The sequence below is a fragment of the Chiloscyllium punctatum genome, chromosome 1, assembly GCF_047496795.1.
Source record: "Chiloscyllium punctatum isolate Juve2018m chromosome 1, sChiPun1.3, whole genome shotgun sequence".
Lineage (NCBI taxonomy): Eukaryota > Metazoa > Chordata > Chondrichthyes > Orectolobiformes > Hemiscylliidae > Chiloscyllium > Chiloscyllium punctatum.
Window position 1 is genome coordinate 74,105,659 of NC_092739.1, and position 27,982 is coordinate 74,133,640.

The 27,982-nt window shown below is 39.6% G+C and overlaps 1 protein-coding gene across 6 annotated transcripts in view; it reads right to left on the minus strand.

Annotated features, from left to right (window-relative positions):
- Window positions 1–4,514: 4,514 nt before the first annotated feature.
- corin (corin, serine peptidase) overlaps window positions 4,515–27,982 on the minus strand; it is a 266,366-nt gene continuing 242,898 nt past the window's right edge. For 5 of the 6 annotated variants that reach the window (XM_072568771.1, XM_072568751.1, XM_072568761.1 and 2 more), the window contains 3 exons: window positions 18,107–18,378; window positions 11,276–11,409; window positions 4,515–8,688 (listed from right to left, as the gene is read on the minus strand). In XM_072568771.1, coding sequence (XP_072424872.1) covers window positions 8,512–8,688; window positions 11,276–11,409; window positions 18,107–18,378 — 583 coding nt within the window. In that variant the 3' untranslated portion in view covers window positions 4,515–8,511. The remainder of the gene's footprint in view (window positions 8,689–11,275; window positions 11,410–18,106; window positions 18,379–27,982) is intronic. The other variant, XM_072568780.1, reaches the window with a different exon arrangement.

Sequence of the window (27,982 nt, forward strand, 5' to 3'; positions counted from 1 at the left end):
TTCACATTTTCTTCAGGTCAGTGGGGTGGGCATGGGTGTGTGCAGGGGCTCCCGTTATGCCTGTCTCTTTGTGGGGTGCATGGAACATTCCTTGTTCCTGTCCTATTAAGGCCCCCCCCCCACAACTCTTTCTCCAATATCTCAATGATATCATCGGTGTTGCTTCCCTTTCTCACCCGGAACTGGAAAAGTTAATCAATTTTGCTTCCAATTTCCACATCACCCACACTTTCACCTTGTCTATGTCTGACTCCTCCCTTCCCTTCCTTGACATCTCTGTTTCCAATTCTGGGGATAAACTGGCCACTAATATCCACTGTAAATCCAATGACTCCCACAGCTAGCTGGAATATATATCCTTGCACCCTGCTTCCTGTAAAGACTGTATTCTATTCTCCCTGTTCCTCTGTCTCTATTGCAAGTATGTTCTGATGAGGCCAATTTCAACAAGGGAGTCTCCGAAATGTCCACTTTCTTCCTCAACCAAGGCTTCCTCAGCATCGTTGTCAACCTTTCTCTCGCACTTCCACCCTCACACCCCTCCCCCCACTTCCCTCCTGCAACAGCAATAGGATTCCTGTTGCCCTTACCCACCATCCCAACAGCATCCACATCCAGAAGATCATCAGCTGCCATTTCTGCCACTTCCAGCAGGATGTCACCACCAGACACACTATTCCCTCCCCTCCCTTGTCAGCCTTCGCAGGGACCATTCCTTCCAGGAGACGCTGGTCCAGTCATCCCTCAATCCCATTTTCTGCTTGGGAACCCTGCAGCCCTCTGGACTCCATATCGAGTTCAATAGTTTTAGGGCCTTAACTCTCCCATTTCCTAACCGCCAACCCCACACACCAGGACTTCGATTTTGAACTTTGTGATAATGGGATTTTTGTATCTTAAAACATTTCTTTTGTTTAGGTAATGTTGATTTGGAAACATTGAACATTGTTTAACCATGCTGTAATGTTTAAAGTTCGAAGTCAATATACTTTCACAAAAGGGGATTCAGTCGACTTTGCTTTCCAAAAGGCATTCAAAAAGGTCCCATATAAAAATTGGACTTGTCTGCCATTACACACTATCTATTGTTAGCCACTAATGGTCTCCATTAGCAGCTATTGACCCTCCTGGCCAGAACAATAATATCACCTTTGTCTGCCCAACTGTTCTCTCTCTTTGGGCTCTAATCCCACCTATTGTTTACACATTACCCTCTCCCCTACCCTACCTTCTGCATGTAAACTGACATTTCCCTACTTACCATCAGTTCTAAAGAAGGGTCACTCGATCCAAATCATTAACTGTGATTTCTGTCCACAGATGCTGCCAGACCTGCTGAACACTTCCAGCAATTATTACTTGTTCAAACAGCTGTTTACACAATGTTCGCCTAAGTGTCAGTCTTTTCAAAATGTGTAGCAGTTCTTAAAATACTGGTTTTAAAACAGTTTGTCCTCCAATTTAAAAAGCAAAATAAATTTAAAATGGTCTTTACAAGGGCTTCTGTACTCTTCAAGATGTGTGTAATTTTGTTCCTATTCTAAAGCCAAAATGTTTTAAGTCAAATCTATTTACAATAAATATCCAAAACTGATAAAGCAGAAGCAATTAGCACACATCACATCAATTTTTATGCTAATAATCCTTAAATCACTTAGATTTTCCATCGTACATATGTCAACTTTTCATCCTGAATCAGCCTGTTGAGATATTGTCTTTCTTTCACAATTTTAATAGCATTCTTTGTATTCTATAAAAACATGATGTATTCCTCCACTACATTCCCAGACAAGCTTGTACAAAGATGTTTCATTTGTTTGTTTAATTTGGAGATGCCGATGTTGGACTGGGGTGTACAAAGTTAAAAATCACACAACACCAGGTTATAGTCCAACAGGTTTAATTGGAAGCACAGTAGCTTTCGGAGCGTCGCTTCTTCATTTGTTCGAATTATTGTTTATAGTGTTTGTTTTTTTCCATCAACTTTGCTAATTGGTACTGAGCTTTTACCATTGACATTCAAAAATCATACATCAATGATGATATAGTTATCACTTTGAACAAGATGTTCTATAATTATACTGTTTTATGCTATATGTCAACTGTATGTCTGTTTGTCAGTTTCAATATTCAGATTGTTGTTGAAATGCACATTAGTTTCCACAAGTCAATTATTGAAGCATATTTGACTTCACAGGATTGTAAACAATGTGTAACAGCATATTTTAAAATAAGTGCAGAATTCTGAATGATGGACTGAAAAACCTATCTTGGAAAGTATGAGTAAAGTTTTCCCATCATTATTTTGACACTGGTGCAACAGCAGGTTACTGTCCATTACACTGAGAGGCTCATAGGCCAGATTATATTATTTAGTGTGTGGTGTTCAGATTAAAAGTATGAAGTCTGATTTCCTGCCTTCAAAATAACAACAGATTCCCATACTTTCATGGAAACAATGCTGATGTCAGTGGCTTAGTAGGACAAATAAACTATTTCAACTTAGCTTGTATAAAATTTTCAGTTCAGTGACTTGCCAGATATTTTGATGCTACCCTGGATGCTTTGTGCTTACTACACTTTAAACATTGTAACATATGTAATCTGACAATTTTTAGATTGATTTTGAACTTTGTGATAATGGGATTTTTGTATCTTAAAACATTTCTTTTGTTTAGTTAATGTTGACTTGGAAACATTGAACATTGTTTAACCATGCTGTAATGTTTAAAGTTCGAAGTCAATATACTTTCACAAAAGGGGATTCCATCGACTTTGATTTCCAAAAGGCATTCAAAAAGGTCCCATATAAAAATTGTAGTACAAGAGGGTTCATAGAGTTGGCGTAATTCAATAACATGGATGGAGGATTGAGTAACAGACAGAAAACGGTAGGAATAAGTGGGGTATTTTCAAGAAGGTAAGCTGTAAGCATCAGAGTGCTACAAGGATCAGTGCCTGGACTTTGACATCTGCCATCTATAATCTTGGTCTTTTCAGCTAAATCATTAATAATGAAACCAACTTTGCTAACAGTACACTATTGATTGGGAGTATAAGTTGTGATGAGGCTGCAATCAACCTGCAGAGACAGAGAAACAAGTTAAGCGAGCGATTGACATGCTGGTTACATGGAGCATAGTATGGGGAGGCTGTTTGGTATGAAAAATACAAAAAAGCAAACGTTTTTTGAAAGACAGCATTTTTAAATGCTCAAGTTCAGTTTTATTTCACTTGTACAACGAACACATATGCAAACAGTCAATTAAGAAGGCAGATTGAAGTTCTGAAGAAGAGTCATTATGGACTTGGAAAGTAACTGTTTCTCGCTCAACAGTTTCTGCCAGACCTGATGAGTTCTTCTGGCACTCTGTGTTTGTTTCAGATTTCCAGCATCTGCAGTATTTTGCTAACAAGGTAGCCATTTAATGCCAGTCTTGAAACAACTTTTGATATGACCAAGTGACTCTAAGGCATTTCAAAGGGAGTTTAAGAGGCAACTGCATTGCTGCATGTCAGGAGTCACATTCAGTCCAGTGCAGGTAAGGCTTGCAGATTTCCTTCCCTACAGGACATTGTATTTTTGTAATTACCAAAAACAGTTTTACACTCTATTCGTGAATGATGTTGAACAATTAACCAACAAATGGGAGGAAGATACTCCACATGAACTGCCAGAGGAAGTAGTAGTGGTGAGTACAATTACAACATTTAAAAGGCATTTGAACAGGTACATGAATAGGGAGGGTTTATGGTTTCCTCCCACAGTACCAAGATGTGTGGGTTCGGTGGATTGGTCACACTAAATTGTCCCATGGTGTCCAGGGATGTACAGGCAGGTAGATTAGTCATTGCAAAATGCAGGATTACAGGAATATGGTGGATCTGGGTGAAATGCTCTTCAGGGGATCAGTGATGGGCCAAAAGGTCTCTTCCTGCACTGTAGAGATTCCTTAAGCACAGACACAGACCTTTATTTTGCAGTATGGGAAATCTTATCCAGAGGGGCATAGCCCCGGGAAAATGGTTGATCATTGACTACTGAGATGAGAAGGAATTAGTGGTTATGAATCATTTAAATTAACTCCCACAAGGCATTACTAATGTTCTATCATTGAATATATTCAAGACTTAGACTTAGGAATGAAGGGATGTGAGGACCAGGCAGATAATGAGTTGAAATAGGAGATCGGCCATTATTATATTTAATGATTGGGCAAGCTCAGGAGATGAATGGACTTTGTTTGTTGCGAACAGTCAATGCATTTCAGAAGTGCTTTGAGAAGTCCTGAAGTTATGAAAGAAGATATATAAATCCAAGTCTTTATTGCATTATTAAGGGTCCAAATTTGATTCATTTTGCTGTGATATTAACAAGATATTTGGATTGCTTTGTTGGAAGCAAATGATTACATACCATCAGAAAAACGTAAAGAGCTGTCTTTAGAAAGTATTACTACTCAAACTTGTCCTGTAACCTATTATTTTAGGGTGATAAAGTAATCAAACATTAATCATTGTTAAGGTATTTTTATTAGTTTTTACACATTAAAGTACAATAGGGCCACAGCTTCACATAATAGGGGAAAAACTGCAAATAACAGAAATCTGAAGTAAAATAAAATACTGGATCTACAGAGAAATCCATCAATATTTAAGAAAAACGATATTCAGTGCTGACAAATGCTCAAAAGCCTAAGATTTAACCAAATCTTGTCTTATTACAAATATGGTGAACATTCCATCATTTTGGTGTTTGTAGCTTTTCCTTATATTTACATTTTGTGACTTACGTTTATAATTTTGACTCGATCCTTTAACAAAAAGTGATTTGCAAATGAGAAATGGTATTTCTGTACCCTATTTTAGCTAGGGGAAAAGAATACAGGTAGCGTGCCATCGTAAATGCCTATGAGGAGATTAGCTGAGCCTATGCTGCAGAGCTCTGCAAACACTTATTTTATCCAAAAAAATGGGAGAAACTTTGCTAGAGGTGCTGACAACCATGAGGGGTATAGACACAGTAGACAAAGATGAATGTTCCCATTAGAAGGACTGAAATCAGAGGACACAAGACTTGAAGTAATTGGCACAAAAAAAATCATCAGCAACATGAGGGAAAGTGTGTTTTGTATTTAATGTTAGAATCTAGAATGATCTGCCTTAAAGTATGGAGGTAAATGCAATTACGGCCTTCTAAAGGAAATTGGTTAATTATCTCGCAAAACTTTTGGAGGGCTATCAGGAAAAGGCAGGGGTGTAGGACTAACTTTTAGAATTTGCATGAATACAACTGGCTGAACAATCTTGCATTGTACAATAACCAAAACCATTACTCTGCAGCATGGTATCATTAAATATGAAGACAACTTACTACACAATATAGAACTAAAACAGTTGTTCTCTCTTCACCAGCAATTAACTACAATCTTAACTACTTTACAATTAAATTGTATCACTCTATTTCTGTTTAAAGTCACAATAATTAAATTTGTACAACTAATGCAATGAAATATAAACTAACTTTGGAGCAAGAGGGAAGAATATTCAAGATTGGCACAATGGGCCAAACGTCCTTATGCACATTAATGATTCTGTGAAACCAAAGTATACCACACTCATCAGTGGGTGCTTTAACGAATCTAGCAAAAATTAGAAGGAAATTGACATGACTGCGGTGTAGCTTTAATGTCATTGGACTAGTAATCTCCAACCCCAGACTATTGTCAGAGATAAATTTGCATTCTATCATGGCTGATGATGAAGCAATTTTTCAAAATGGAATTAAATGCTATTCTGATGGTGAATTTATAACCATTATTGTATTAACCAACTTTCCTTTAGGGAATGAAATCTGCATGCAAGTCCAGACCCACAACAATGTAGTTGCCTCTATAGTGTCCTCAGCAAGACACTCTGATCAAAAGGAATGAGGAATGAGCAATAAGTGCTGGCCAAGCCAGCGATGCCCACATTGCATAAAAAAATTCCAGAAAAGTTTAGATTGGCAATGCTGTCAAAAATATTGTCAAAACTTTGAAGCCAAAAGACCTCGTGTTTAAAAGAGAGAACTAATCGAATATGATCATCTTTGCAATCACCTTTTATCAATTTAATTAAGTGGATCATATCCCATGCTACTAGGCTATAAATTAAGGTTGTAAGAAAAAGGTTGCACTGCCATCCAGTTAATGTTTAAACTATACTAATGGTCACTTATTCAACCACCATCTTTTAGTCATGAAACAAAGCTTTGTTTTAGAACTTTCTGATCTTATCCTGAAGATTTAATTGTCTCTAATGTGTGAGTGAGATAAGAGACTAACTTGAAATGTGGCAATAATTGCATATGTTTGCTTCCTTCAGGTTTTCCAACTCCCTGCTTAATGAAGGAATCAGTGATGTAATGAACAAAAATATAGTGTTATGAATGACTAGTTAAGTGATAGAAACTCCAAACCAAGCCAAGCAGTAAATTACCCTGGAGGATCAGGTAAAGGCAGGCTGAGTATTTAGATCTTAATCCACTAAAATCAGGAATAAGGTTTCCTAGAAAATGTTTTGACAGTTGAAATGAGGTTAAAATGTGTGTGTTTGAATTTGAACTGGTGCTGTTAAATAGAACAAGCTTGTACTGTAAGCCCATGTCTTCTGTTTACAATACTGGCAACCAGCAGTTTGCTTTTTGATTGTCATTTACAACATCACAAAGTGCAAACACCCAATCTATTTAAAGTTTGGCCACACAACAGCAGAAAGTTGAAATCTGCACCTATAGAAAAAGCAATATAAAAATATTTTATAAAATTACAAGCATTGTATCATCTTTACATGGAATGTTACATTGAACATTGCAGACATTTCTGAAATGTCTTTGTTTAGAAATGATACAGGAACAAAGTACATGGCACTTTTCAACAGTATAATGCTATCACAGTGTAGTATTTATTCTCAGACTTGAATAGCAAGCTGCCACACAAAAACCCAATGTAAATACAAAGCAAGCTGAAACAAAACTTTGGCATAAGAGTAATTTTAGTTTGAAAAGTGGTAATAAGTAATAATACCACTTACGGTAGCTTAGAAAAAGTAAAACAGGAACAAAGTTCAATTTATTCACTTCACATTTGATGAATACTGACATCACAGAGAGAGAGAGACCCTGGATTTTAAAAAGTGATAAGTCTCCAATTTAATTCATTCTTGTTATGAATAAAGTAGCAGACTGAACTGATTTCCAAATGTGAGCTTTCCTTATTGAAGGAAAATTCACATTTTACACAGGAAATCCTTCACACTGAAAATAGTGACAAACTCAAAGGTCAATGGATAGGAGCAGTTTGAAATGCTAATATAATGAACAAAGTCCATACTTAGAATTAGAACAGTGACCCTGTATACAGAATGCTCAAATTTGTTTTTGATTGAAATTTCATTTAAAAAAATCACAAGACACTTCTACTCTTGGTCAGTTATGTGGTAATGAAACTAGATCACAAATTCAAGAGAAGTGCACATTATTCACTTTTTGGATAGTTGCTTCCTACTTTAAAATGGAATAGAACTTCTATATATATATAGCATTAGGTCAAAGCAATTACAATATGATCACTCAGTTCAAGCTACAAAATCAAATCTTTCTCATTTCTTAAAAATTAATATATTAGGCTACAATTGAACACTTCTTTCCAAATCACATAAGTTGGCAACTAAAACTTTTAGGGAAGAGAATGCCTACTGCTGGTATTTTCTTTTTAACTAGTATTCCAGTTAAATAATCAGTATATAAGATACTAACTGCATTTGATGTCAACATATTAGAAATATTGTACACAGTTATCAAGGAATAATTATAAGAAAAGCTTTACACTGACTTCGTGTAGAAATCCATCTACAACTCCAATACATTTGGTTCACAGTTACACACTGATGCAACATAAACCCATCCTAGAAATAGTTCTGTAAAATGTGAAATAAATTTGTCTCTCATCAGCATCCTCAGTGTGGGGCAGTGTCATGGAGAATGCAGAAGCAGCTTTCTCAAATACTCAAGTTAGAGGTAGCAAAAAAATTCTGTCCACAAACAATCTGAACAACAAATGCTGACCTCACTTCCCAGAAGAATCTAATCATATCTTTCCATGCTTGTAAAACTTTGGAATGTATGTGCTGCAAAATTTCAAAAGGGAGCAGTGGTTTATTGGTGCATTATGTACTAGGATAAGCATTTCTCAGAAATATGGAGTTTATTGAGTGAAATTTTAACAACAATTGTTCCCATAACAACCCAGAGATTTGAAACCATCACTTTGAGAGCAGTTTGGTGTGGTAATTCCTTATGAATGACATTGTTGAACACTCAGTGAATGGGGATGGGAGATGTGGTGCTTGCTAAGGGGAATGATCATGTAGATAATTTTGCAGTCTTTGAGAGCTGCCACATTTCTGCTTCTTGAGGTTTCTGCTATTTGAGGTTTAAATTCCGATGCTGTTCACTGGCATTTGATGCATTTATAAAAATGTATGGATGTAGATTTGCCTTTCAATCCATTCAACAAAATGAGTTACATTGCTGTAAACACCAGGTCCAATGAGTTTCGTGAAGCACACTGATCCCCAAGAGGTTAAACCAAATAATGTCCATCTCTTGCCAGGTTGTTCACAAACCAGAGGTCCTCCACTGTCACCCTGATGATCAGAGACAATATTGACAATGGAATTTAATATTTTGGACAAACAAAAGCACTTGCACTTCATTTAGTTTAAACAATTCTAATAGAATTAAAATTAAAACTAATAGAGTTCTAGAGTTTCACAGGATAGCACATCATGTTCACATTGATGATCATGCACCTATACAACCCAATCTCACTTTACAACACTTGACCTGAATAAGATCATAAGAAATAGGAATAGGAGATAGGCCACTTGGCCCTGCCTTGCTGGAGTTCAGAAGATGAAGGGGGGATCTATTGAGGGATATAAAATGCTAAAATGGATTTATAAGGTGGACATTGAACAGATGTTCTCCCTTGTAAGACAATGTCCAATAAGAGTTCACGGATATAGAGGGAGATGAGAAACTACTTCTCTCAGAGGGTTGTGTATCTGTGGAACTCACTGTCCCAGAATGCAGTGGAGGCAGAATCAATCAACAACTTGAAGAAAGAAATAGATATGTTTCTGATGAAAAGTGGGATAAAGGGCAATGGGGAGCAGGCAGGAAAGTGGAGTTGTGACCAGGATCAGATCAGCCATGATCATGTTAAATGTCAGAACAGGCTTAAAGGGCTGAATTGCCTACTGCTGCTCCCATTTCTGCTGTTCCTGCTGTGATCTTTGGAAAATTACAACCAGTGCATCCACTATCTCTGTGGCTACCTCTTCTAGGATCTTAGGATGCAAGCCATTAGGGTCAAGGGACTTATCTGCCTTAAGCATCATTGTTTTTTTTAAAATACTAATTCTCTAGTGATGGGGTTGATACTTAATTTTTCACTCATATTTTTCAGTATTAATGGGATGTTTTCATCTGAAAGACTGATACAAAATATCTGTTTAACTCATCTGCCATTTTCTTGTTCCCCAAACTATCTCCTCAAATTCATTTTATAAGGGGCTTGTGTTCACTTTGACCTCTTGCTTCCTTTATATAATCTGAGGTTCCACAGGGATCAGCGCTAGGTCCACAACTGTTTACAAATGTATTAATGTCTTGGAGGAAGGAACTGAATGTACTGTAGACAAATTTGCAGAAGACACAAAAAGAATTGGTGGAAAAGCAGATTATGAGAGGGATACACTCAGTTTACAGAGAGATATTGATAGGTTAATTAAATGGGCAAAATGTTGGCAAATGGAGTATAAAGTGGGAAAGCAAAAGAACATAATGTTATTTAAGTGGAGATAAAATTAACAAATCTGCAAGATAATGAGACTTTAGGGTACTTGTACATGAAACACAGGCTAAGTAGGTAGTCAGGTAGGCTAATAGAATGTTGGCCCTAATTCAAGAGGGTTGGCAGATAGGAGTAGAGAGGTCTTATCAAGGTGCTGGTGACACCACATCTGGAGCACTCTGAGTAGTTTTTGTCCTCTTAAGAGAAAGACATAATTTTGTTGGAGGCACTTTAGAGAAGGTTCACTAGGATGATTGCTGGCATGGAGGAATTGTCTTTTAAACAAAGGCTAATCAGGGTTGGGACTGTACACACCAGGTTTAGAAGAATGAGCTGTGATCTAATTGAAATGTAGAGGATTTGTAAGGGGTTTGACAGGGTAAATGCTGAGAGAATGTTTCCCCTCATGGGAAAGTGCATAGTCTCAGAATAAAGGGGTGCCAATTTAAGTCTGAGATGAGGAGGAGTTTCTTCTCTCAGACGGTAAAGTGTCTTTGGAACTCCTTGCCACAGCGTGCTCTGGGGCAGAGTCCATTAAGGCTGAGATAGATAGATTCTTGATCAGTTTGGAAATCAAGGGTTACAGGGAGAAGCCGGGATCGTAGATGTGAGGAATGTTGGATCAGTCAAGATCCTATTGAATGTTGGAGCAGGCTTGAGGGGGCAAATGGCCTGATCCTGTTGTATTTTTTATGGTCTTAATAGCTGTCATTGACAATACTCTATACAGAATTCCACAGCAATGAGATTTGGGCTTTCACAAGAAACAATTCCAGGAGGATGGATGCTGATGATAATAATGAGGAGAGGTAAAAGGTGAAGTGGGTAATTTACCACCAGTAGCACATGTTGCTGTCAGGCTAGCTTCATTATTATTCACAGAGATGGGTGAATCAATTAAACCTAACAAATAGATGCAAAAGCTACTTTTGCACCCACCCGCCCTGCCCCCACATGGCAGAAATTCAAAATAGTCGTTCTAATTACCAATCCCTGGCTTGATTGTCCGTGCATGTCATTAATGAGGCTAAATAACTTTCACACAACTCAGCAATTATTTGTTTACATTGACAAGAGTGTGGTTCTGGAAAAACACAGCTGGCCAGGCAGCATCCGAGGAGCAGGAAAATCGACGTCTCTAAATGACACAAAATCCGTTCATCAGTTTCCTGCTCCTGCTCCTGCTCTTCGGATACAGCCTGGCCTGCTGTGCTTTTCCAACGTCACACTCTTGACTCTAGTCTCCAGCATCGGCAGATCTCACTTTCACCCTGTGTTTACAGTGTGCCTGACATCAATCTAAATATGGTGCGTAAGTTAGAAATATTTCCTGTTATTACTATTTTAAACCTAACACACCCTCCCTCCACCCTTACCATGCAAGAGTCCACTGTTCCAGGTTCATAGCCTGCACATAACATTCGTGAAGTAATTGTTTTAGTGTCGAAGTATGACTGGCAATGATCAGGTGAGAGAATGCGGACTTCCCCTTCCTGGAGTTTGAATGGAACTGGAATAAAAGTTGAAAGAACATTAAGATTGAGCTATGGTGACAAGATATCAATGTACAATGGATCATAGTATGCAGTATCCATTTTCATGATGTGAATTTTACTCTGCCTGTAAACTCTGGCCATAAAGTTTTGAAAGTGTGTGTGTTTAATTTGTTCAATGTCCACGTTTAGAGTATAATATAAATTATCTGCAAAATTGTACTTAAAAATGTACTTTAAAAGCCACAGCTCTCCTGACATATTAGAGCAGAGTTTCTCTTATAACTTTCCTCATCTTCTACTCGAACTTCGGAGGCAGTCTGGAGGCCTGTGACCAGCGGTGTGCTGCAAGGATCGGTTCTGGGTCTACCGTTGCTCATCATTTATGTAAACAACTTGGTTGAGAATATAGGAGCTACGGTTAGTAAGTTAGCAGATCATGCTAAAATTGGCGGTATAGTGGACAGTGAAGAAGGTTATCTCAGAGTACAATGAGATCTTGATCAACCAAACCAGAGGGCTGAGGAATAGCAGATAGAGGTTCATTTAGGTAAATACGAGGTTTGCATTTTGGTATGACAAACCCAGGGCAGGATGTATACAGTTAATTAGAACCATTACCTTAAGAACCATGAGAACTAGGAGCAGGAGTAGGCCATCTGGGCCTTCGAGCCCACTCCGCCATTCAATAAGATCATGGCTGATCTTTTCATGGCCTCAGCTCCACTTACCTGCCCTCTCACTATGTAACCCTTAATTCCTTTACTTTTCATAAAATTATCTATCTTAGTTTTAGAAACATTCAATGAGGGAGCCTATTGCACTGGGCAGAGAATTCCACAGATTCACAACCCTCTGTGTGAAGAAGTTCCTCCTCAATTCAGTCCTAAATCCATTCCCCCTAATTTTGAGGCTCTGCCCTCTTGTCCTAGTTTCAACTGTCAGTGGAAACAACCTCCCTGCTTTTATCTGATCTATTCACTTCATAATTTTACATAATTCTATAATCCCTTGACAGGTCTGTTCTTGTTCTTAAAAATACATCATTGTCACAACTTCTAAGTACTTTGGATTGGATTCTGTACAGTATTAATGAATAAAATAATTAATTAGGTCAGAAAATGTGAGAAACTACCTCTGACATCTGTCCTATATTGTGATAGATATAGGACAGATATCAGAGGTAGTTTCTTTACTCAGAGTATTAAGGGTATGGAATGCTTTGCTTACAACGGTAGGAGATTTGCCAACTTTAAGTGCATTTAAGTCGTCAATGGACAAACATATGGACATACATGGAATAGTGTAGGTTAGATGGGCTTTAGATTGGTATGACTGGATGGTGCAACATCGAGGGCCGAAGGGCCTGTACTGCGATGAAATGTTCTATGTTCTATGAATTATGGGAGAAGTGGATTGATAACTTACTGTGAAATAGAAAACAGAGAGAGTGGGAGTAAAAAGTATTTATTCCATTTGATATTGTTCCATCAGTCCAATTCTTGCAGAATTTAGAAGTTAGTCAAGTATATGAAAGATTTTCAAGTTACTGAGTCAATAACTAAATGTCTCACTGAAGAAAACTAAAATATTTGTCTTGAGGTATAAAAATATATTGTTTTCTGTTAGAGAAAACCAAATTCTTTAAATGAGATAATGCAACAAATGTATTTCTGATTTCTATGAACTCCTTCTGTATTCTGAGTTGAGATCATTGAACTTGACACCCTTGAGCAGCAATGTAGTGCTTCCTGCAGAGAGCCTGTTTGAAATAATGGGGTACATTTCCACTGGGATTTTCCTGATCTCACCCTTTGCTTGACATCCTGGAGAAATAGTATTCTCTGGGGTCTTTCCTGCATCATAGAGGCATACAGCATGGAAACAGGCCCTTCAGCCCACCTCATCCATGCTGACCAGGTTTCCTAAACTGAACTAATCCCATTTTCCTGCATTTGGCCCATAACCATCTAAACCTTTCAGATCAATGTACCTGCCCAAAAATCTTTTAAATGTTGTCATTGTACCCACCCCCATTACTTCCTCTGGCAGCTCATTCCATATGTTTACCATCCTCTGTGAAAAGGTTGCCCCTCAGGGCCCTTTTAAAACTTTCCCCTCTCACCCTAAACTTCTGCTCTCTAGTTTTGGACTCCCCCCACCCCAGGTTAAAGACCTTGGCTTTTCACCTTATCTACACCCCTCGTGATTTTATAAACCTCTATATGGTCAATCCTCAGTCTCCTATGCTCCAGGGAAAAAAAAGTCCCAGCCTGTCCAACCTCTCCTTTTAACTCAAAGTTACATAACTTTTATAACTTCCAGTCTTGGCAACATTCTTGTAAATCTTTTTGCACCCTTTCCAGTATGATAACCTTCTTCCTATAGTGGGGCGATGAGAATTGCACTCAGTACTCCAAATGTAGCCATACCAATGTCTTGTATAGGTGTAACATGACATCCCAAAATCTGTACTCAGATCTCTGACTGAAGAAGGCAAGCATGCAGACTGCCTTCAGCAACTTTTCTATGTGTGACACCACTTTCGAGGAACTATGTACCTGCACCCCTAGGTGTCTCTGCTTGACAACACTCCCCAGGGGCCTGCTATTAAGTTTCAGTGAGTGGGCAAAGGTCTGGCAGATAGAGTACAATGTTGAAAAATGTGAAGTCATCCATTTTGGTAGAAATAGTAGTAAAAAGGACTATTATTTCAACAGTAAGAAATTGGAGCATGCTGCTGTGCAGAGGGACCTGGATGCCCTTGTGTATGGATCATAAGGTTGGTCTGCAGGTGCAACAGGTAATAAGGAAGGCCAATGGAATTTTGCCCTTCATTGCTCAGGAAAGAACTTTAAAAGCAAGGAAATTATGTTGCAGCTGTATGGGGTACTGGTGAGGCCACATCTGGAGTACTGGGTATGATTTTGGTCTCCCTACTTGAGAAAGTACTGGCACTAGAGGGGGTACAGAGGAAGTTCACTCGGTTGATTCTAGAGTTGAGGGGGTTGGCTTATGAGGAGAGACTGAGTCGATTGGGATTATATGCTTTGGAATTTAGAAGAATGAGGGGGAATCTTATAGAAACATATAAAGGTATGAAGGGAATAGTTAAGATAAAAGCAGGGAGGTTGTTTCCACTGATGGATGAAACTAGGGCAAGAGGGCAAAGCCTCAAAATTAGGGGGAATGGATTTAGGACTGAATTGAGGAGGAACTTCTTCACACAGAGGGTTGTGAATCTGTGGAATTCTCTGCCCAGTGCAATAGGCTCCCTCATTGAATGTTTCTAAAACTAAGATAGATAATTTTATGAAAAGTAAAGGAATTAAGGGTTACATAGTGAGAGGGCAGGTAAGTGGAGCTGAGGCCATGAAAAGATCAGCCATGATCTTATTGAATGGCGGAGTGGGCTCGAAGGGCCAGATGGCCTACTCCTGCTCCTAGTTCTTATGATTCTTAAGGTAATGGTTCTAATTAACTGTATACATCCTGCCCTGGGTTTGCCATACCAAAATGCAAACCTCGTATTTATCTAAATGAAACGCCATCTGCTATTCCTCAGCCCTCTGACTCAGTTGATCAAGATCCCATTGTACTCTGAGATAACCTTCTTCACTATCCACTATAGATCAGTCAGCTTAACCTCAGTGGTGGGAACAATAATTAAAACCTTACTGAAAGGAGGGAACAGAAATGTATCCAGAAACGAAAAATTTGATAATGAACAGTCAGTCTGTATTTCACTAGGGAAAATCTTGCTATAACAAATTTATCAATTTTCTTTAAGGTGGTAACAGATGGAATAGACAAAGGTGATATAATAGATAATAATTTATCTAGATTTTCAAAAGACCTTTGATAAACTGTCCCATAATGGAGTAATGAATAAGGGCAGAGAATTTGGAGCTAGAGGATAAATGGCATAATGAATTGTTGACAGGCTTCAAAATAGGAATAAAGTGTAGTTATTCAATGTGGCAGAAAGTGCAACGTGGTCTTCCACAACATTCAGTGCCTATTTCACTCCTGTTCACTATGTTTAATAATGATTTACTTATAAATCAACACAAATTTTATGTTTGCAGATGACACCAAAGTTTAGTTATAGTCAATGCGGCGAAAGCATGGGTGTGATTAGCACCACATGCACAAGTATCCACATCCTTCACTGACAACCAATAGCAGCAGTGTATACTACCTACAGGATGCACCATAGAAATTCCTAAGGCTTCTTTGACAGCATCTTCCAAACCCAACTTGAAAGCCAAGAGCAGCAGATATGCAGGAACACCACCAACACTACCACCTGCAGGTTTCAGTCCAAACCGCACACCATCTTCTCTCCGAAATATCACCATTCCTTCAGTGTTGCTGAAGAGTCAAAATCCTGGAATTCCTTCCCCAGCAGCATTGTGGTCAACCAACAGAGCACATGAACTGTGGTGGTTCACCACCCCCTTCTCAAGGGCAACTCAGTGATCTGCAATAAATTCTGCCTCAGTCAAAAGCACCCCTATCACATGAATGAATAAAAGAAAAGGCTGTTGTTTTATAGTCTTTTCTCAAACAGAAGTTTTTAGTTAATTTCTAGGTTAACCAAATGACTGGAACATCTCAAATCTCAGCCACTGAAATGGTGGGGAGTTGGTGATCCAGTAGAAATTTCCCCAGATCAGTAACCCAAAGGGAAAAACAGTACAACTTGCAGATGACATATTGGTCTGACTTGTCTTGTACACTTCAAAATGGAGCTCCACTTCCAAGTATTATTGCTTTGGTTTTACTGCCTTTTCTCAGTCTGAGACCCCAGAGGCCCAGGCTAATGGTTAGAGGCCATGAGTTCAAAACCCACCATGACAAAACTTAAGTTCCAATGGTTAATCTGGAATGTAAAGCCAGCATCAATAATTGTAATTTTTAAAAATCATTTTTCAGGGATATGGGTGTCGCTGACTGGTCAGCATTTATTGCCTGTCCGTAGTTGCCCTTGAGAAGGTGGACTGCTTTCTTAAACAGCTGCAGTCCACCTGCTGTGGGTTGACCCACAATGCCATTAGGAAGAAAATTCCAAGATTTTAACCCAGTGACAGTGAAGGAATGGTGATGTATTTCTAGGATAGGATGGTGAGTGGCTTGGAGGGGGTGTTCCCATGTATCTGCTACCCATGTCCTTCTAGATGGAAGTGTTCTTGGGTTTGGAAGGTACTGTCTAAGGATCTTTGGTGAATTTCTGCAGTGCATTTTGTAGATAGTACACACTGCTGCTGCTGCTGAGCATTGCTGGTGGAGGGAGTGGATGCTTGTGCATTAAGTGCCAGTCAAGTGGGTTTCTTTGTCCTGGATGGTGTCAAGCTTCTTGTGTGTTAGAGCTGCACTCATCCAAGCAAGTGGGGAATATTCCATTACACTCCTGACTTGTGCCTTGCAGATGATGGAGACACTTTGGGGAATCAGGAGGTAAGTAACTCACCACAGTATTCCCCGCCTCCGACCTGCTCTTGTAGCCACTGTGTTTTTTTGGTGAGTCCAGTTGAGTTTCTAGTTAATGGTAACCCCCAGGATATTGATAGTAGGGAATTCAGCGATGGTAACACCACTAAATGTGAAGGGTGGTAGTTAGATTGTCTCTTAGTGGTTATGATCGTAGCCTAGCATTTGTGTGGCGTGAATGTTACTTGCCAGTAGTCAGTCCAAGCCTGGATATTGACCAGATCTTGTTGCATTTGAACATGGACTGCTTCAGTATCTGAGGAATTGTGAATGGTGCTGAACATTGTGCAATCATAGATGAACATCCCCATTCTGACCTTATGATGGAGGGAAAGTCATTGATGAAGCAGCTGAAGATGGTTGAGCCTAGGACACTACCCTGAGGAACTCATGCAGAGATGTCCTAGAGCTGAGATGACTGACTACCAACTACTACAGCCATCTTCGTACAGATCAGGCTATGATTCCAAACAGTAGAGAGTTTGCCCCTGGATTCCCAATGATTCCCGTTTTGCTAGGCTCCTTGATACCCTACACAATTGTATGTGGCCTTGATGTCAAGGACAGTCACTCTCACCTCCCCTCAGCTCTTTTGTCGCTGTTTGAACCAAGGTTGTAATGAGGTCAGGAACTGTGTGGCCCTGGTGGAACTCAAACTGGGCATCACTGAGCAGGTTATTGCTGAGCAGGTGCTGCTTGACAGAGCACTGCTGGTGACACCTTCCAACACTTTACTGATGATCAAGAGTTGACTGATGGGATGGTAATCAGTTGGGTTGGATTTGTCCTGCTTTTTATGTACAGGACATAACCTGGGCAATTTTCCACATTGTCAGGTAGATGCTAGTGCAATGACTGTTATGGAACACATTCACTAGGGGAGCAGCAAGTTTTGGAACATGACTCTTCAATACTATTACCAGAATGCTATCAGGGCTGAAAGTCTTTGCAGTATCCAGTGCCTCCAACCGTTTTATGATATCACTTGGAGTGAATCGAATTGGTTAAAGACTGGTTTCTGTAATGCTGGGAACCACTGGAGGAGGTGCTTCCATTGGGGCAGCTCTTACACTGTAGCTTTTCAGTACCATGCTGTTAGTCTGGAATAATTGCCGCACTGTCATAGGCTTAAACATCTTGCTGAATTGTTGGCCAGATTATTACCAGCTGTTCCAAATTTACAATGTGATCAATGGATTATTTGCCATTGGCCTTTCTTACCTCTGTTGCCAGTGTGCCCCCAACCTGTTATGAAGCAGTAAGTATCTGGTTCTGCTACTTGATTCTTTCTGGGTAGACAGACAGGTCGGACATAACTGGTCTCGATGATTTCTTCATGTAACTCCACCACACTGATGTCATAATCAACAAATGCTCTGTTATAGCGGGGGTGTAAGATAATCCGGTTCACTTTCCGAGTCTGCATTGATTCAGACGGATGGTCCAGATTGTTGATACCAAAAACAACGTTCCAGACAGCTGCATTTTCACGGCTACAAGGAGAAAAAGAATTATATTCTTATGTACCAACTAACTTTCCTGGTTTTTGTTTCAGCTGATTAAATTATTATCAAAGTCTATATATCAACTTTCTGTTATCAAACTGATTTTAATATTACTTTTAAACTTTCAATGCAAACTGCCAACGTAAGCATTAATCTTGGAACTTTCAATGTAAACAGTTATCTGTCACAGTCTAGATTCAGGCCTTCAGCCACTTCAGCTGGTGAGGTCCTACCTTTCTCAACCTTCTCTGCCTCACGCTGCTGCTTTTAGTAATTTAACCTTATACTAGGCCCAGTGCTGCTGGAACAACCAACAGACACCCTCAATTCCTGATGTATCAATTAAACACCTTTTCCAATCTTCTGCTTTCTCATGTCAGGATACCATATTCTGAGATCTGCTGTATCAGTGCGCCATTCCTACATTCCTTTGACCAGCCTCCACAATGTCCTAGCCCTGCAATCTCAGTCTTACAGCTGACCATCCTAGCTTTTCCTTCTGTGACGACAACACTGCTCTTGATTGGAAAACCATTCTTTTCTCTCATTAGCTTCTATTGTTTTGTGTAAAGTATCACCTTCAGTTTGTCTCCTCTTCTATCAATCATTTTTACTGCAATACTTCAAACGAAATGGATCTGATTATCCCCCATGACACCTTTAACCCTCTCTCTTCCGATGTGCCCTTCTCTCTGACATCAGACTGCCCTCTACTGGCCTTCCAACTCTCAGCGACCTGCAAGTCTTACAGTCGCATAATCAAACAGTAAAAAAACCCAGAAAGATACACATAGCTGAGGACAGATAAAAAACACCAGCAGAACTAAGACAACACTATAATTTTCAAGATGTGATTCCATTCCTATGCTTTGTAATGCAAAACTTTACACCTACAGTAAACAACAGAGACAGAGAGAAGCATCACAGACTGCACAGAAACAGAAACAACCATGGGCAAAAGGACAATGGATTCTGAAAACTCATTGGCTGAAATCCTGATAGTCATAATTCCTCTCACAAGTGCTCTAATGCTGTAACCCCAGAAGTATACAGAGTGTCACCAGGTACTTGGGACACTTGGATTCACGCAGCTAACAAATCCACGGTGGGGCATATTTTCTTGGGGTTAATTGCCCAGGCCTTAACCTGAATCCTATGGAGCCTCTTCCAAACCTTTGTGCATTGGAAAGAAATTGTAATTTTCTGTTCCAAAAAATATCAAACAGTCCTTGGGGAAACTAGACTGCTTCTTCAACTTATTTGGTATTCCAAACACCAATACAATGCCAAACTTCAACAAAGCTGGTAGCGAGTATCCCTGGCAGAAAGGAACCCTGCTCTTGGCAGGGCTTTCTGACACCTTTGCTTTTCCTGGGGTTGGGGGAGCTTTGATTGCTAGAAAATCTCAGAAATGGCTGGAATTGGAATTATGCTTGAAGTCTGGCCAATCCATGAGCAAATTCACTATCCTTTTTGCTTACTTTCATGAGTCTTTTGTTTATAGATATACAAGCACTGACCATTGGCATTTGCAAAGAAGGGATAACACTGCTAACTGACACAACAGTGAACCTGCACGGTTACTGCCTTTGCTGTTTGAATTCATGTATCGTTGGACATCGGAATGCATCTGGGAAAATTAATAAACAGTGAAATTCACAACTGATCTTGGAGGAAGCTATTTGGGAGAGGTCACAGCACAGAGACAGATAAGTGGATATTTTAAGCATGGCCTTACAGTGAGTCTGCAGTAGTGAGTAGAGTGGGTTCTTTCTTGATGATATGTTTTATTGAGACATGTTTCTTGATTAAACTTAAAAACATAAGCCGTAAGTATTAAGTTAGCCTGGAGCAGTGCTCTGTAGAGGAATAAGACAGTGCTATTTTCTGGGTCCAAAGATTGGAAGAAGCAAAAATGGCCTTTAGTTGAGTGAGATGCTCTTTTTGTCAGATGTGGGAATTTAGGGAAAGTTTATGGTGATACTGAAAATTATATCTGCAATAAATGCCCTTGGTTATGAATCCTATCAGATCGAATGGATCGGTTAGAGAGACAGTTAGATGCAATGAGGAATTTACAAGAGCAAGGGAATGTGATGGATAGCATTTATGGGAAGGTAGAAAAGTTGCAGATACAGTCACAAAGATGGGTTAACTCCAGGAAAGGTAAGAGAGGTAGACAGGTAGTGCAGGAGTCTTCTGTGGCTATCCCCATTTCAAACAAGTATGCTATTTTGGTTGTTGTGGGGGGGGGGGGGGGGGGCGGGGGGCGGTGGGGGGAGTGATGGATTCTCAGGGGAATGTAGCAAGAACAGCCAAGTTTTTGGTGTCAAGACTGGCTCTAATGCAATGAGGGGTACGTTGGGTTCCAAGAGATCAACTGTGTTAGGGAAGTCTCTAGTCTGAGGTACAGCCAGATGTTTCTGTGGTCAGCAGCGAAAAATCAGAATGGTCTGTTACTTCCCTGGTACCACATCAAGGATGTCTCAGAGCGGGTGCAGAATGTTCTCAAGGGTGAGAGGGACCAGCAGGAGGTCATTGTACACATTGGAACCAATGACATAGGAAGGGAAAAGGTTGAGATTCTGAAGGGAGATTACAGAAAGTTAGGCGGGAATATGAAAGGCTGATCCTTGAGAGTAGTAATATCTGGATTACTCTTGGTGCTATGAGCTAGTGAGGGCAGGAATACGTGAATAGAGTAGATGAATGCATGGATGAGGAGCTGCTGCAGGGGAGAAGGATTCACATTTTTGGATCATTGGAATCTCTTCTGGGGTAGAAGTGACCTGTACAAGAGGGACAGATTGCACCTGAATTGGAAGGGGACTAATATACTGTCAGGGAGATTTGCTAGAACTGCTTGGGAGGATTTAAACTGGTAAGGTGGGGAGCGGGGGGGGAGGTGGTGGGGATGGGGGAGCGGGTACCCAGGGAGATAGTGAGGAAAGATTTCAATCTGAGACGGGTACAGTTGAGAACAAAGCGAGTCAAACAGTCAGGGCAGGCAGGGATAAAACAGAGAACAAGGTAGGACTGATGAATTAAACTGCATTTAATTCAATGCAAGAGGCCTAACAGGGAAGACAGATGAACTCAGGGCATGGTTAGGGACATGCGACTGGGATATCATAGCATTTACAGAAACATGGCTCAGGGATGGGCAGGACTGGCAGTTTAATGTTTCAGGATACAATTGCACCAGGAAGGGTAGAAAAGGAGGCAAGAGAGGAGGGGGAGTAATGTTTTTGATAAAGAATAGCATTACAGCTGTACTGAGGGAGAATATTCCTGGAAATATATCCAGAGAAGTTATTTGGGTTGAACTGAGAAATAAGAAACAGATGATCACCTTCTAGGGATCGTATTATACACCCCTAATAGAGGGAAATTGAGAAACAAATTTGTAAGGCGATCTCAGTTATCTGTAAGAATAATAGGGTAGTTATGGTAGGGGATTTTAACTTTCCAAACATCGACTGGGACTGCCATAGTGTTAAGGGTTTAGATGCAGAGGAATTTGTTAAGTGCGTACAAGAAAATTTTCTGATTCAGTATGTGGATAAACTTGACCTACTCTTGGGAAATAAGGCAGGGAAGTTGACTGAGGTGTCAGTGGGGGAGCACTTTGGGGCCAGCCCACATAATTCTATTAGATTTAAAATAATGATGGAAAAGGATAGACCAGATCTAAAAGTCGAAGTTCTAAACTGGAGGAAGGCTAATTTTGACGGTATTAGGCAAGAACATTCAAAAGCTGATTGGGGAAAGATGTTCAAAGGTAATGTGACAGCTGGAAAATGGGAAGCCTTCAGAAATGAGATAACAAGAATCCACAGAAAGTATATTCCTGTCAGGGTGAAAGGGAAGGCTGGTAGATGTAGGGAATGCTGGATGACTACAGAAATTGAGGGTTTGGTTAAGAAAAAGAAGGAAGCATATGTAAGGTATAGACAGGATAGATCAAGTGAATCCTTAGAAGAGTATAAAGGAAAAAGGAGTATACTTAAGAGGGAAATCAGGAGGGCAAAAAGGGGACATGAGATAGCTTTGGCAAATAGAATTAAGGAGAATCCAAAGGGTTTTTACAATACATTAAGGACAAAAGGGTAACTAGGGAGAGAATAGGGCCCCTCAAAGATCAGCAAGGCGGCCTTTGTGTGAGCCGCAGGAGATGGAGAGATACTAAACGAGTATTTTGCATCAGTGTTTACTGTGGAAAGGATATGGAAGTTATAGAATGTAGGGAAATAGATGGTGACATCTTGTAAAATGTCCATATTACATAGAGGAGGATGTGCTGGATATCTTGAAGTACATAAAAGTGCATAAATCCCCAGGAACTGATCAGATGTAACATAGAAGTCTGTAGGAAGCTAGGGGAGTGATTGCTGGGCCTCTTACTGAGATATTTGTATCATCGATAGCCACATCTGAGGTGCTGGAAGTCTGGAGGTTGGCTAATGTGGTGGTACTCTTTAAGAAGGGTGATAAGGACAAGCCAAGGAACTATAGACCAGCGAGTCTGATGTCAGTGGTGGGCAACTTGTCGGAGGGAATCCTATGGGACAGGAAAGGCAAGAACTGATTAGGGATAATCAAAATGGCTGTATGCATGGGAAATCACAGGTAGATAGGATAGTGAAGAAGGCGTTTGGTATGCTTTCCTTTATTGGTCAGAGTATTGAGTACAGGAGCTGGGAAGTCATGTTGTGGCTGTACAGGACATTGGTTAGGCCACTTTTGGGCTATTGTGTGCAATTCTGGTCTCCTTCCTATTGGAAGGATGTTGTGAAACTTGAAAGGATTCAGAAAAGATTTACAAGGCTGTTGCCAGGGTTGGAGGATTTGAGCTATAGCGAGAGGCTGAACAGGCTGGGGCTGTTCTCCCTGGAGCGTCGGAGGCTGCAGGGTGACCTTACAGAGGGCTATGGAACCATGAGGGGCATGGATAGGATAAATAGACAAAGTCTCTTCCCTGGGGTGGGGGAGTCCAGAACTAAAGGGCGTAGGTTTAGGGTGAGAGGGGAAAGATATAAAAGAGAGCTAAGGGGCAGCTTTTTTATGCAGAGGATAGTACGTGTATGGAATGAGCTGGCAGAGGAAGTGGTGGAGGCTGGTACAATTGCAACATTTAAAAGGCATCTGGATGGGTATATGAATAGGAAGGGTTTGGAGGGATATGGGTGGGTGCTGGCAGGTGGGACTAGATTGTGTTGGGATATCTGGTCGGCATGAACGAGTTGGACTGAAGGGTCTGTTTCCATGCTGAACATTTCTACAAGTCTATGACTCTATATTGAATTTGAAATATCAACTGTTATCTCTTCGCAATGTGCCAGTCTCGCTGACATTTATGTGTGAATTAGGAGAAGCAGTAGGCCATTCAAATCTTTTTTATGGCTTCTACTTTGCTATCTAGTTGTTTTACGTTTGTGCCTCTTGTTAGTCAACAATTTAACTAACACAGCCTTAAATATATTCAGTGATCATACCTCCACTGTTCTCAGGAGATGGAAATTCCACAGATTCATGACCCTCCAACCAAAAGGAATTTCTCCTCATCTCTGTCTTCAGTGGGAGATATTGTGTCTCCCACAAATGGAAACATCCTCTCAGAACCCACCCTATCAAGTGCCCTCAGGATCATATACATTTCAATGAGATCACCCCTTATTCTGCAATTGATACAGGTCCAATCATTCCTTATAAAATAACACCTTCAACCCAGGAACCAGGCAAGTGAATGTCACGTTAACTGCTTTGAATGCAACTATATCCTTTCTTAAATAAGGTGACCAGACTTGTACACAGTACTCTAGACATCATCTTATCAATGCCCTGTATAACTGTTGTAAAACCTCCCTACTTTTATATTTCATTTCCCTTCCAATAAACAACAATATTCAATTTGCCATCCTAATCACTTGCTGCACCTGCATAGCAATATTTTGTGATTCCTACCAATATACCCAGGTTCTTCTGTACTATTTCTTGCACACTCTCTATTTAAATACTATGCTGCTTTCTATTCTATCTAAATGGAAAAGTTCACATTTAGTCATATCATACTCCATTTGCCAAATATTTCTCACTTCATTTAATCTAAATACATCTCATAGCAAGCTTATTGCATCCTCTTCAAAACTTCCTTTCCTACCTATCTTTGAACCATCAAATTCAGCAATCACATATTTGGAACCTGCATTGTAAATTGTTATGACCCTGTAGTACTCCATAACTTGCCAACCTAAAATTACCCACATATGCCTATTCTCCATTTCCTGTTATCTAACCAATCCTCTAATAGGTTACCTCCCTACACCATGAGTTCCAATTTTATACTGTAAACTTTGATGTTGGACTTTGTTAAATGCTTTCTGAAAATCTAATTGCTCCACATCCATATATTTCACTTTATCCATGCATGTGTTATTGTCCCAAAGAATTCTCATAAATTAGTCAAACAGGATTTCCCTAACAAAAAACCATAGTTGCATTAATTTTCTAAATCCTCTGCTTTAACCTCCTTAATAAATGTTCAAACATTTCCTTAGAACAAATGTTCATTTCACCAGTTTCTAGTTTCTTGCTTATTGTCTCTCTACTTTCTTGTCCAGAGGAACTTTAGTCAATATTTACCAATCTGTTGAGACTTTCTTTGGCATCTAGGGAATTTTGGAAAATCAAACCAATGCATCTACCATCTCAACAGTCAGTCTTTTAAGACCTTAGGATGAAGACTTTCAGGTTTTAGTTGGATTAATTTACTCCTTTAATTTATAATTATAATTTATAATTTAATAATTGTATATATAATTTAATTATTTATTATATATATATAATTTAATTATTTATAAATTATAATATAATTATAATTTTTTTTACAGCTCTCCCTCTCATTCTCATGATTTCTAATTACTTTTGGGATGTTATTATCTCTTCTAGCATGAAGACAGATGCAAAATACCTGTTCAGTTTCATCCACTGTTTCCTTTTTTTTAATTTACTCATGGAATGGGGACATTGCTAGCTGCCCAGCATTTATTGCCCATCCCTAATTGCTCTTGAGGAAGTGATGGTGTGCTACATTCTGGAACCACTACAGTCCACCTGCTGTGGGTTGACCCACAATACCCTTAGGGAGGGAATTCCATTGACACTGAAGCAACAGTGACATATTTTCAAGTCAGGATGGAGAGAGGCTTGGAGGGGAACTTGCAGATCGTAGTGTTCGTATGTATATGCTGCCCTTGTCCATTATTAATTCCCCACACTCACCCTCTAAAGGGTAAACACTCTCTTTAGTTACTCTTTTCCTTTTGAAGTATCTGGAGAAACCTTTATCTCAGTTGGCTGAATGACTGGCTTGTGATGCAAAGTAATGTCTATAGTGTGGGTTCAATTCTTGCACTGGCTAAAAATTCTCCTTCCCATACTCTCCTTATGATCTATGAGAACTGTGGCGACTTTAGCTTAGAAACTTCCACTAGCTTATATTTTATATTTCTAGCTAACTTTCTCTCAAAATCAAATTTATTACTTGTTATTTTTAGTAATTCTTCACTTCTTTAAAATATTCTGCCTAATAGTATGAAATGCGATTAAAGTTTGTAAAATTATCAACTTTCCCTTCAGTTTAATACTATCTTTAATTTGCTTAGTTGTCTCTGGTTGTTGTATCCTTTTCCCACACTTTTTCTTTCTCACTGGAATGTTTCTTTAAAATGTCTGCCCCAATATCTCTATGGAACTGTTCTTCATCTCAAAAATATACTAATTTCCCAGTTTTCTTTAGATAGCTCTGTCTTCACACCCTTAAAACTTTTCTTAGAATTCTCTTAGACCCACTCTCCTCTATCTGAAATTGAACACAAAATTCAATTATGTTACGATCATTGTCATTCGATCACAGGATAACTTTACAATGAAGTCATTAGTTAATCCTCTAAAACAACCTTCCCTCTGGGTAGTTTGAGAACACGTTGCTCTAATAAAATTGCCCTCAGATTACTCTACGAATTTATCTTCTGAGCAATCTTTGCCAATTTGATTCATCCGGAACCTTAGTCCTGCATGGTTCAGATGAAGACTGTCCCATTGGTATGGCTCCCATTTGCTTCTGTATTGCTGACAGTGCCCAATGAATAAAAACACATTTATCCCACTGCAACCACTGAACCATGCATTTAGCTCTGATCTTATTTACCCCACACAAACTTGCTCATGACTCAGAGAACAATCCAAGGCCTATTACTTTTGAGGTTGTGCTATTGAATTGCAGTGAGCTGCATTTTTTTTTTCAGCTGAACTTCTTTCTCTATTCAACTATGTCATTGCAACTCAAGTGGACCATGACAACAGGACTCTTCCCATTGTATGTTCCACTCCAATATTGGAACCCCTGATATTGCAACTTTCTTGACCCTCTTGCTTGCAATGTGATTCTGACTAGATTGTCCCTGACTACTGTTACATTCTTATTAATTCACCTCATGTGATTGGCTTCTACAGTCATTTGTTCACCCACTCTGCCGTTCCTGTTTTAAACAGTACTGGCTGTGATAATCTCAAAGCTGCTGGACATTTGCAGAAGTGGAGGATCACTGTGGAATTAATAGACCCAGGAAATCACCTGTTTGGTAAACTAACTTGAGCAATGATCCTAATATCCATGACACAATGAACGGGGGTGTCTGTTTACTGACAATTCTAATGCTACTTCATTAATGAGTTGAGGCTTTTTTGACAAAGAATGAGTGCAAGTAAAATTTCAGTAACAAGAAAGATGCTGATAAAAATATTGGGAACAATTTGTAGCATGTGAGGTAACCTATATTTGTACAGGACTTCACACTTTAAGACGAGAAGACTATAAGACATAGGAGTGGAAATAAGGACATTCGGCCCATCAAGTCCACTCCGCCATTTAATCATGTCTGATGGGTATGTCAACTCCACTTACCCACACTCTCCCCGTAGCCCTTAATTTTTTGCAAGATCAAGAATTTATCAATTGATAAATCTCTGCCTTGAAGACATTTAACGTCCCAGCCTCCACTGTGCTCCATGGCAATGAATTCCACAGGCCCACCACTCCCTGGCTGAAGAAATGTCTCCTCATTTCTGTTCTAAATTGATTCCCTCTAATTCTAAGGCTGTTGCCCTGGTCCTAATCGCCCCATCTAAAGGAAACAACTTCCCAGCATCCATCTTCCCAGCAGCCATGCATTATCTTGTAAGTTTCTATTAGATCTCCCCTCAACTTTCTAAACTGTAATGAATACAATCCCAGGATCCTCAGCCATTCATTGTATGTTCGGCCTACCATTCCAGGGATCATCCGTGTGAATCTCCGCTGGACACGCTCCAGTGCCAGTATGTCCTTACGGAGGTGTGGGGCCCAAAATTGGTCACAGTATTCTAAATGGGGCCTAACTAGAGCTTTATAAAGTCTCAGAAGTGCATTGCTGCTGTTATAGTTCAACCGTCTTGAGATAAATGTCAACATTATATTCACTTTCTGAATTACGGACTCAACCTGCAAATTAACCTTTAGAGAATCCTGGACTAGCACTCCCAGATCCCTTTG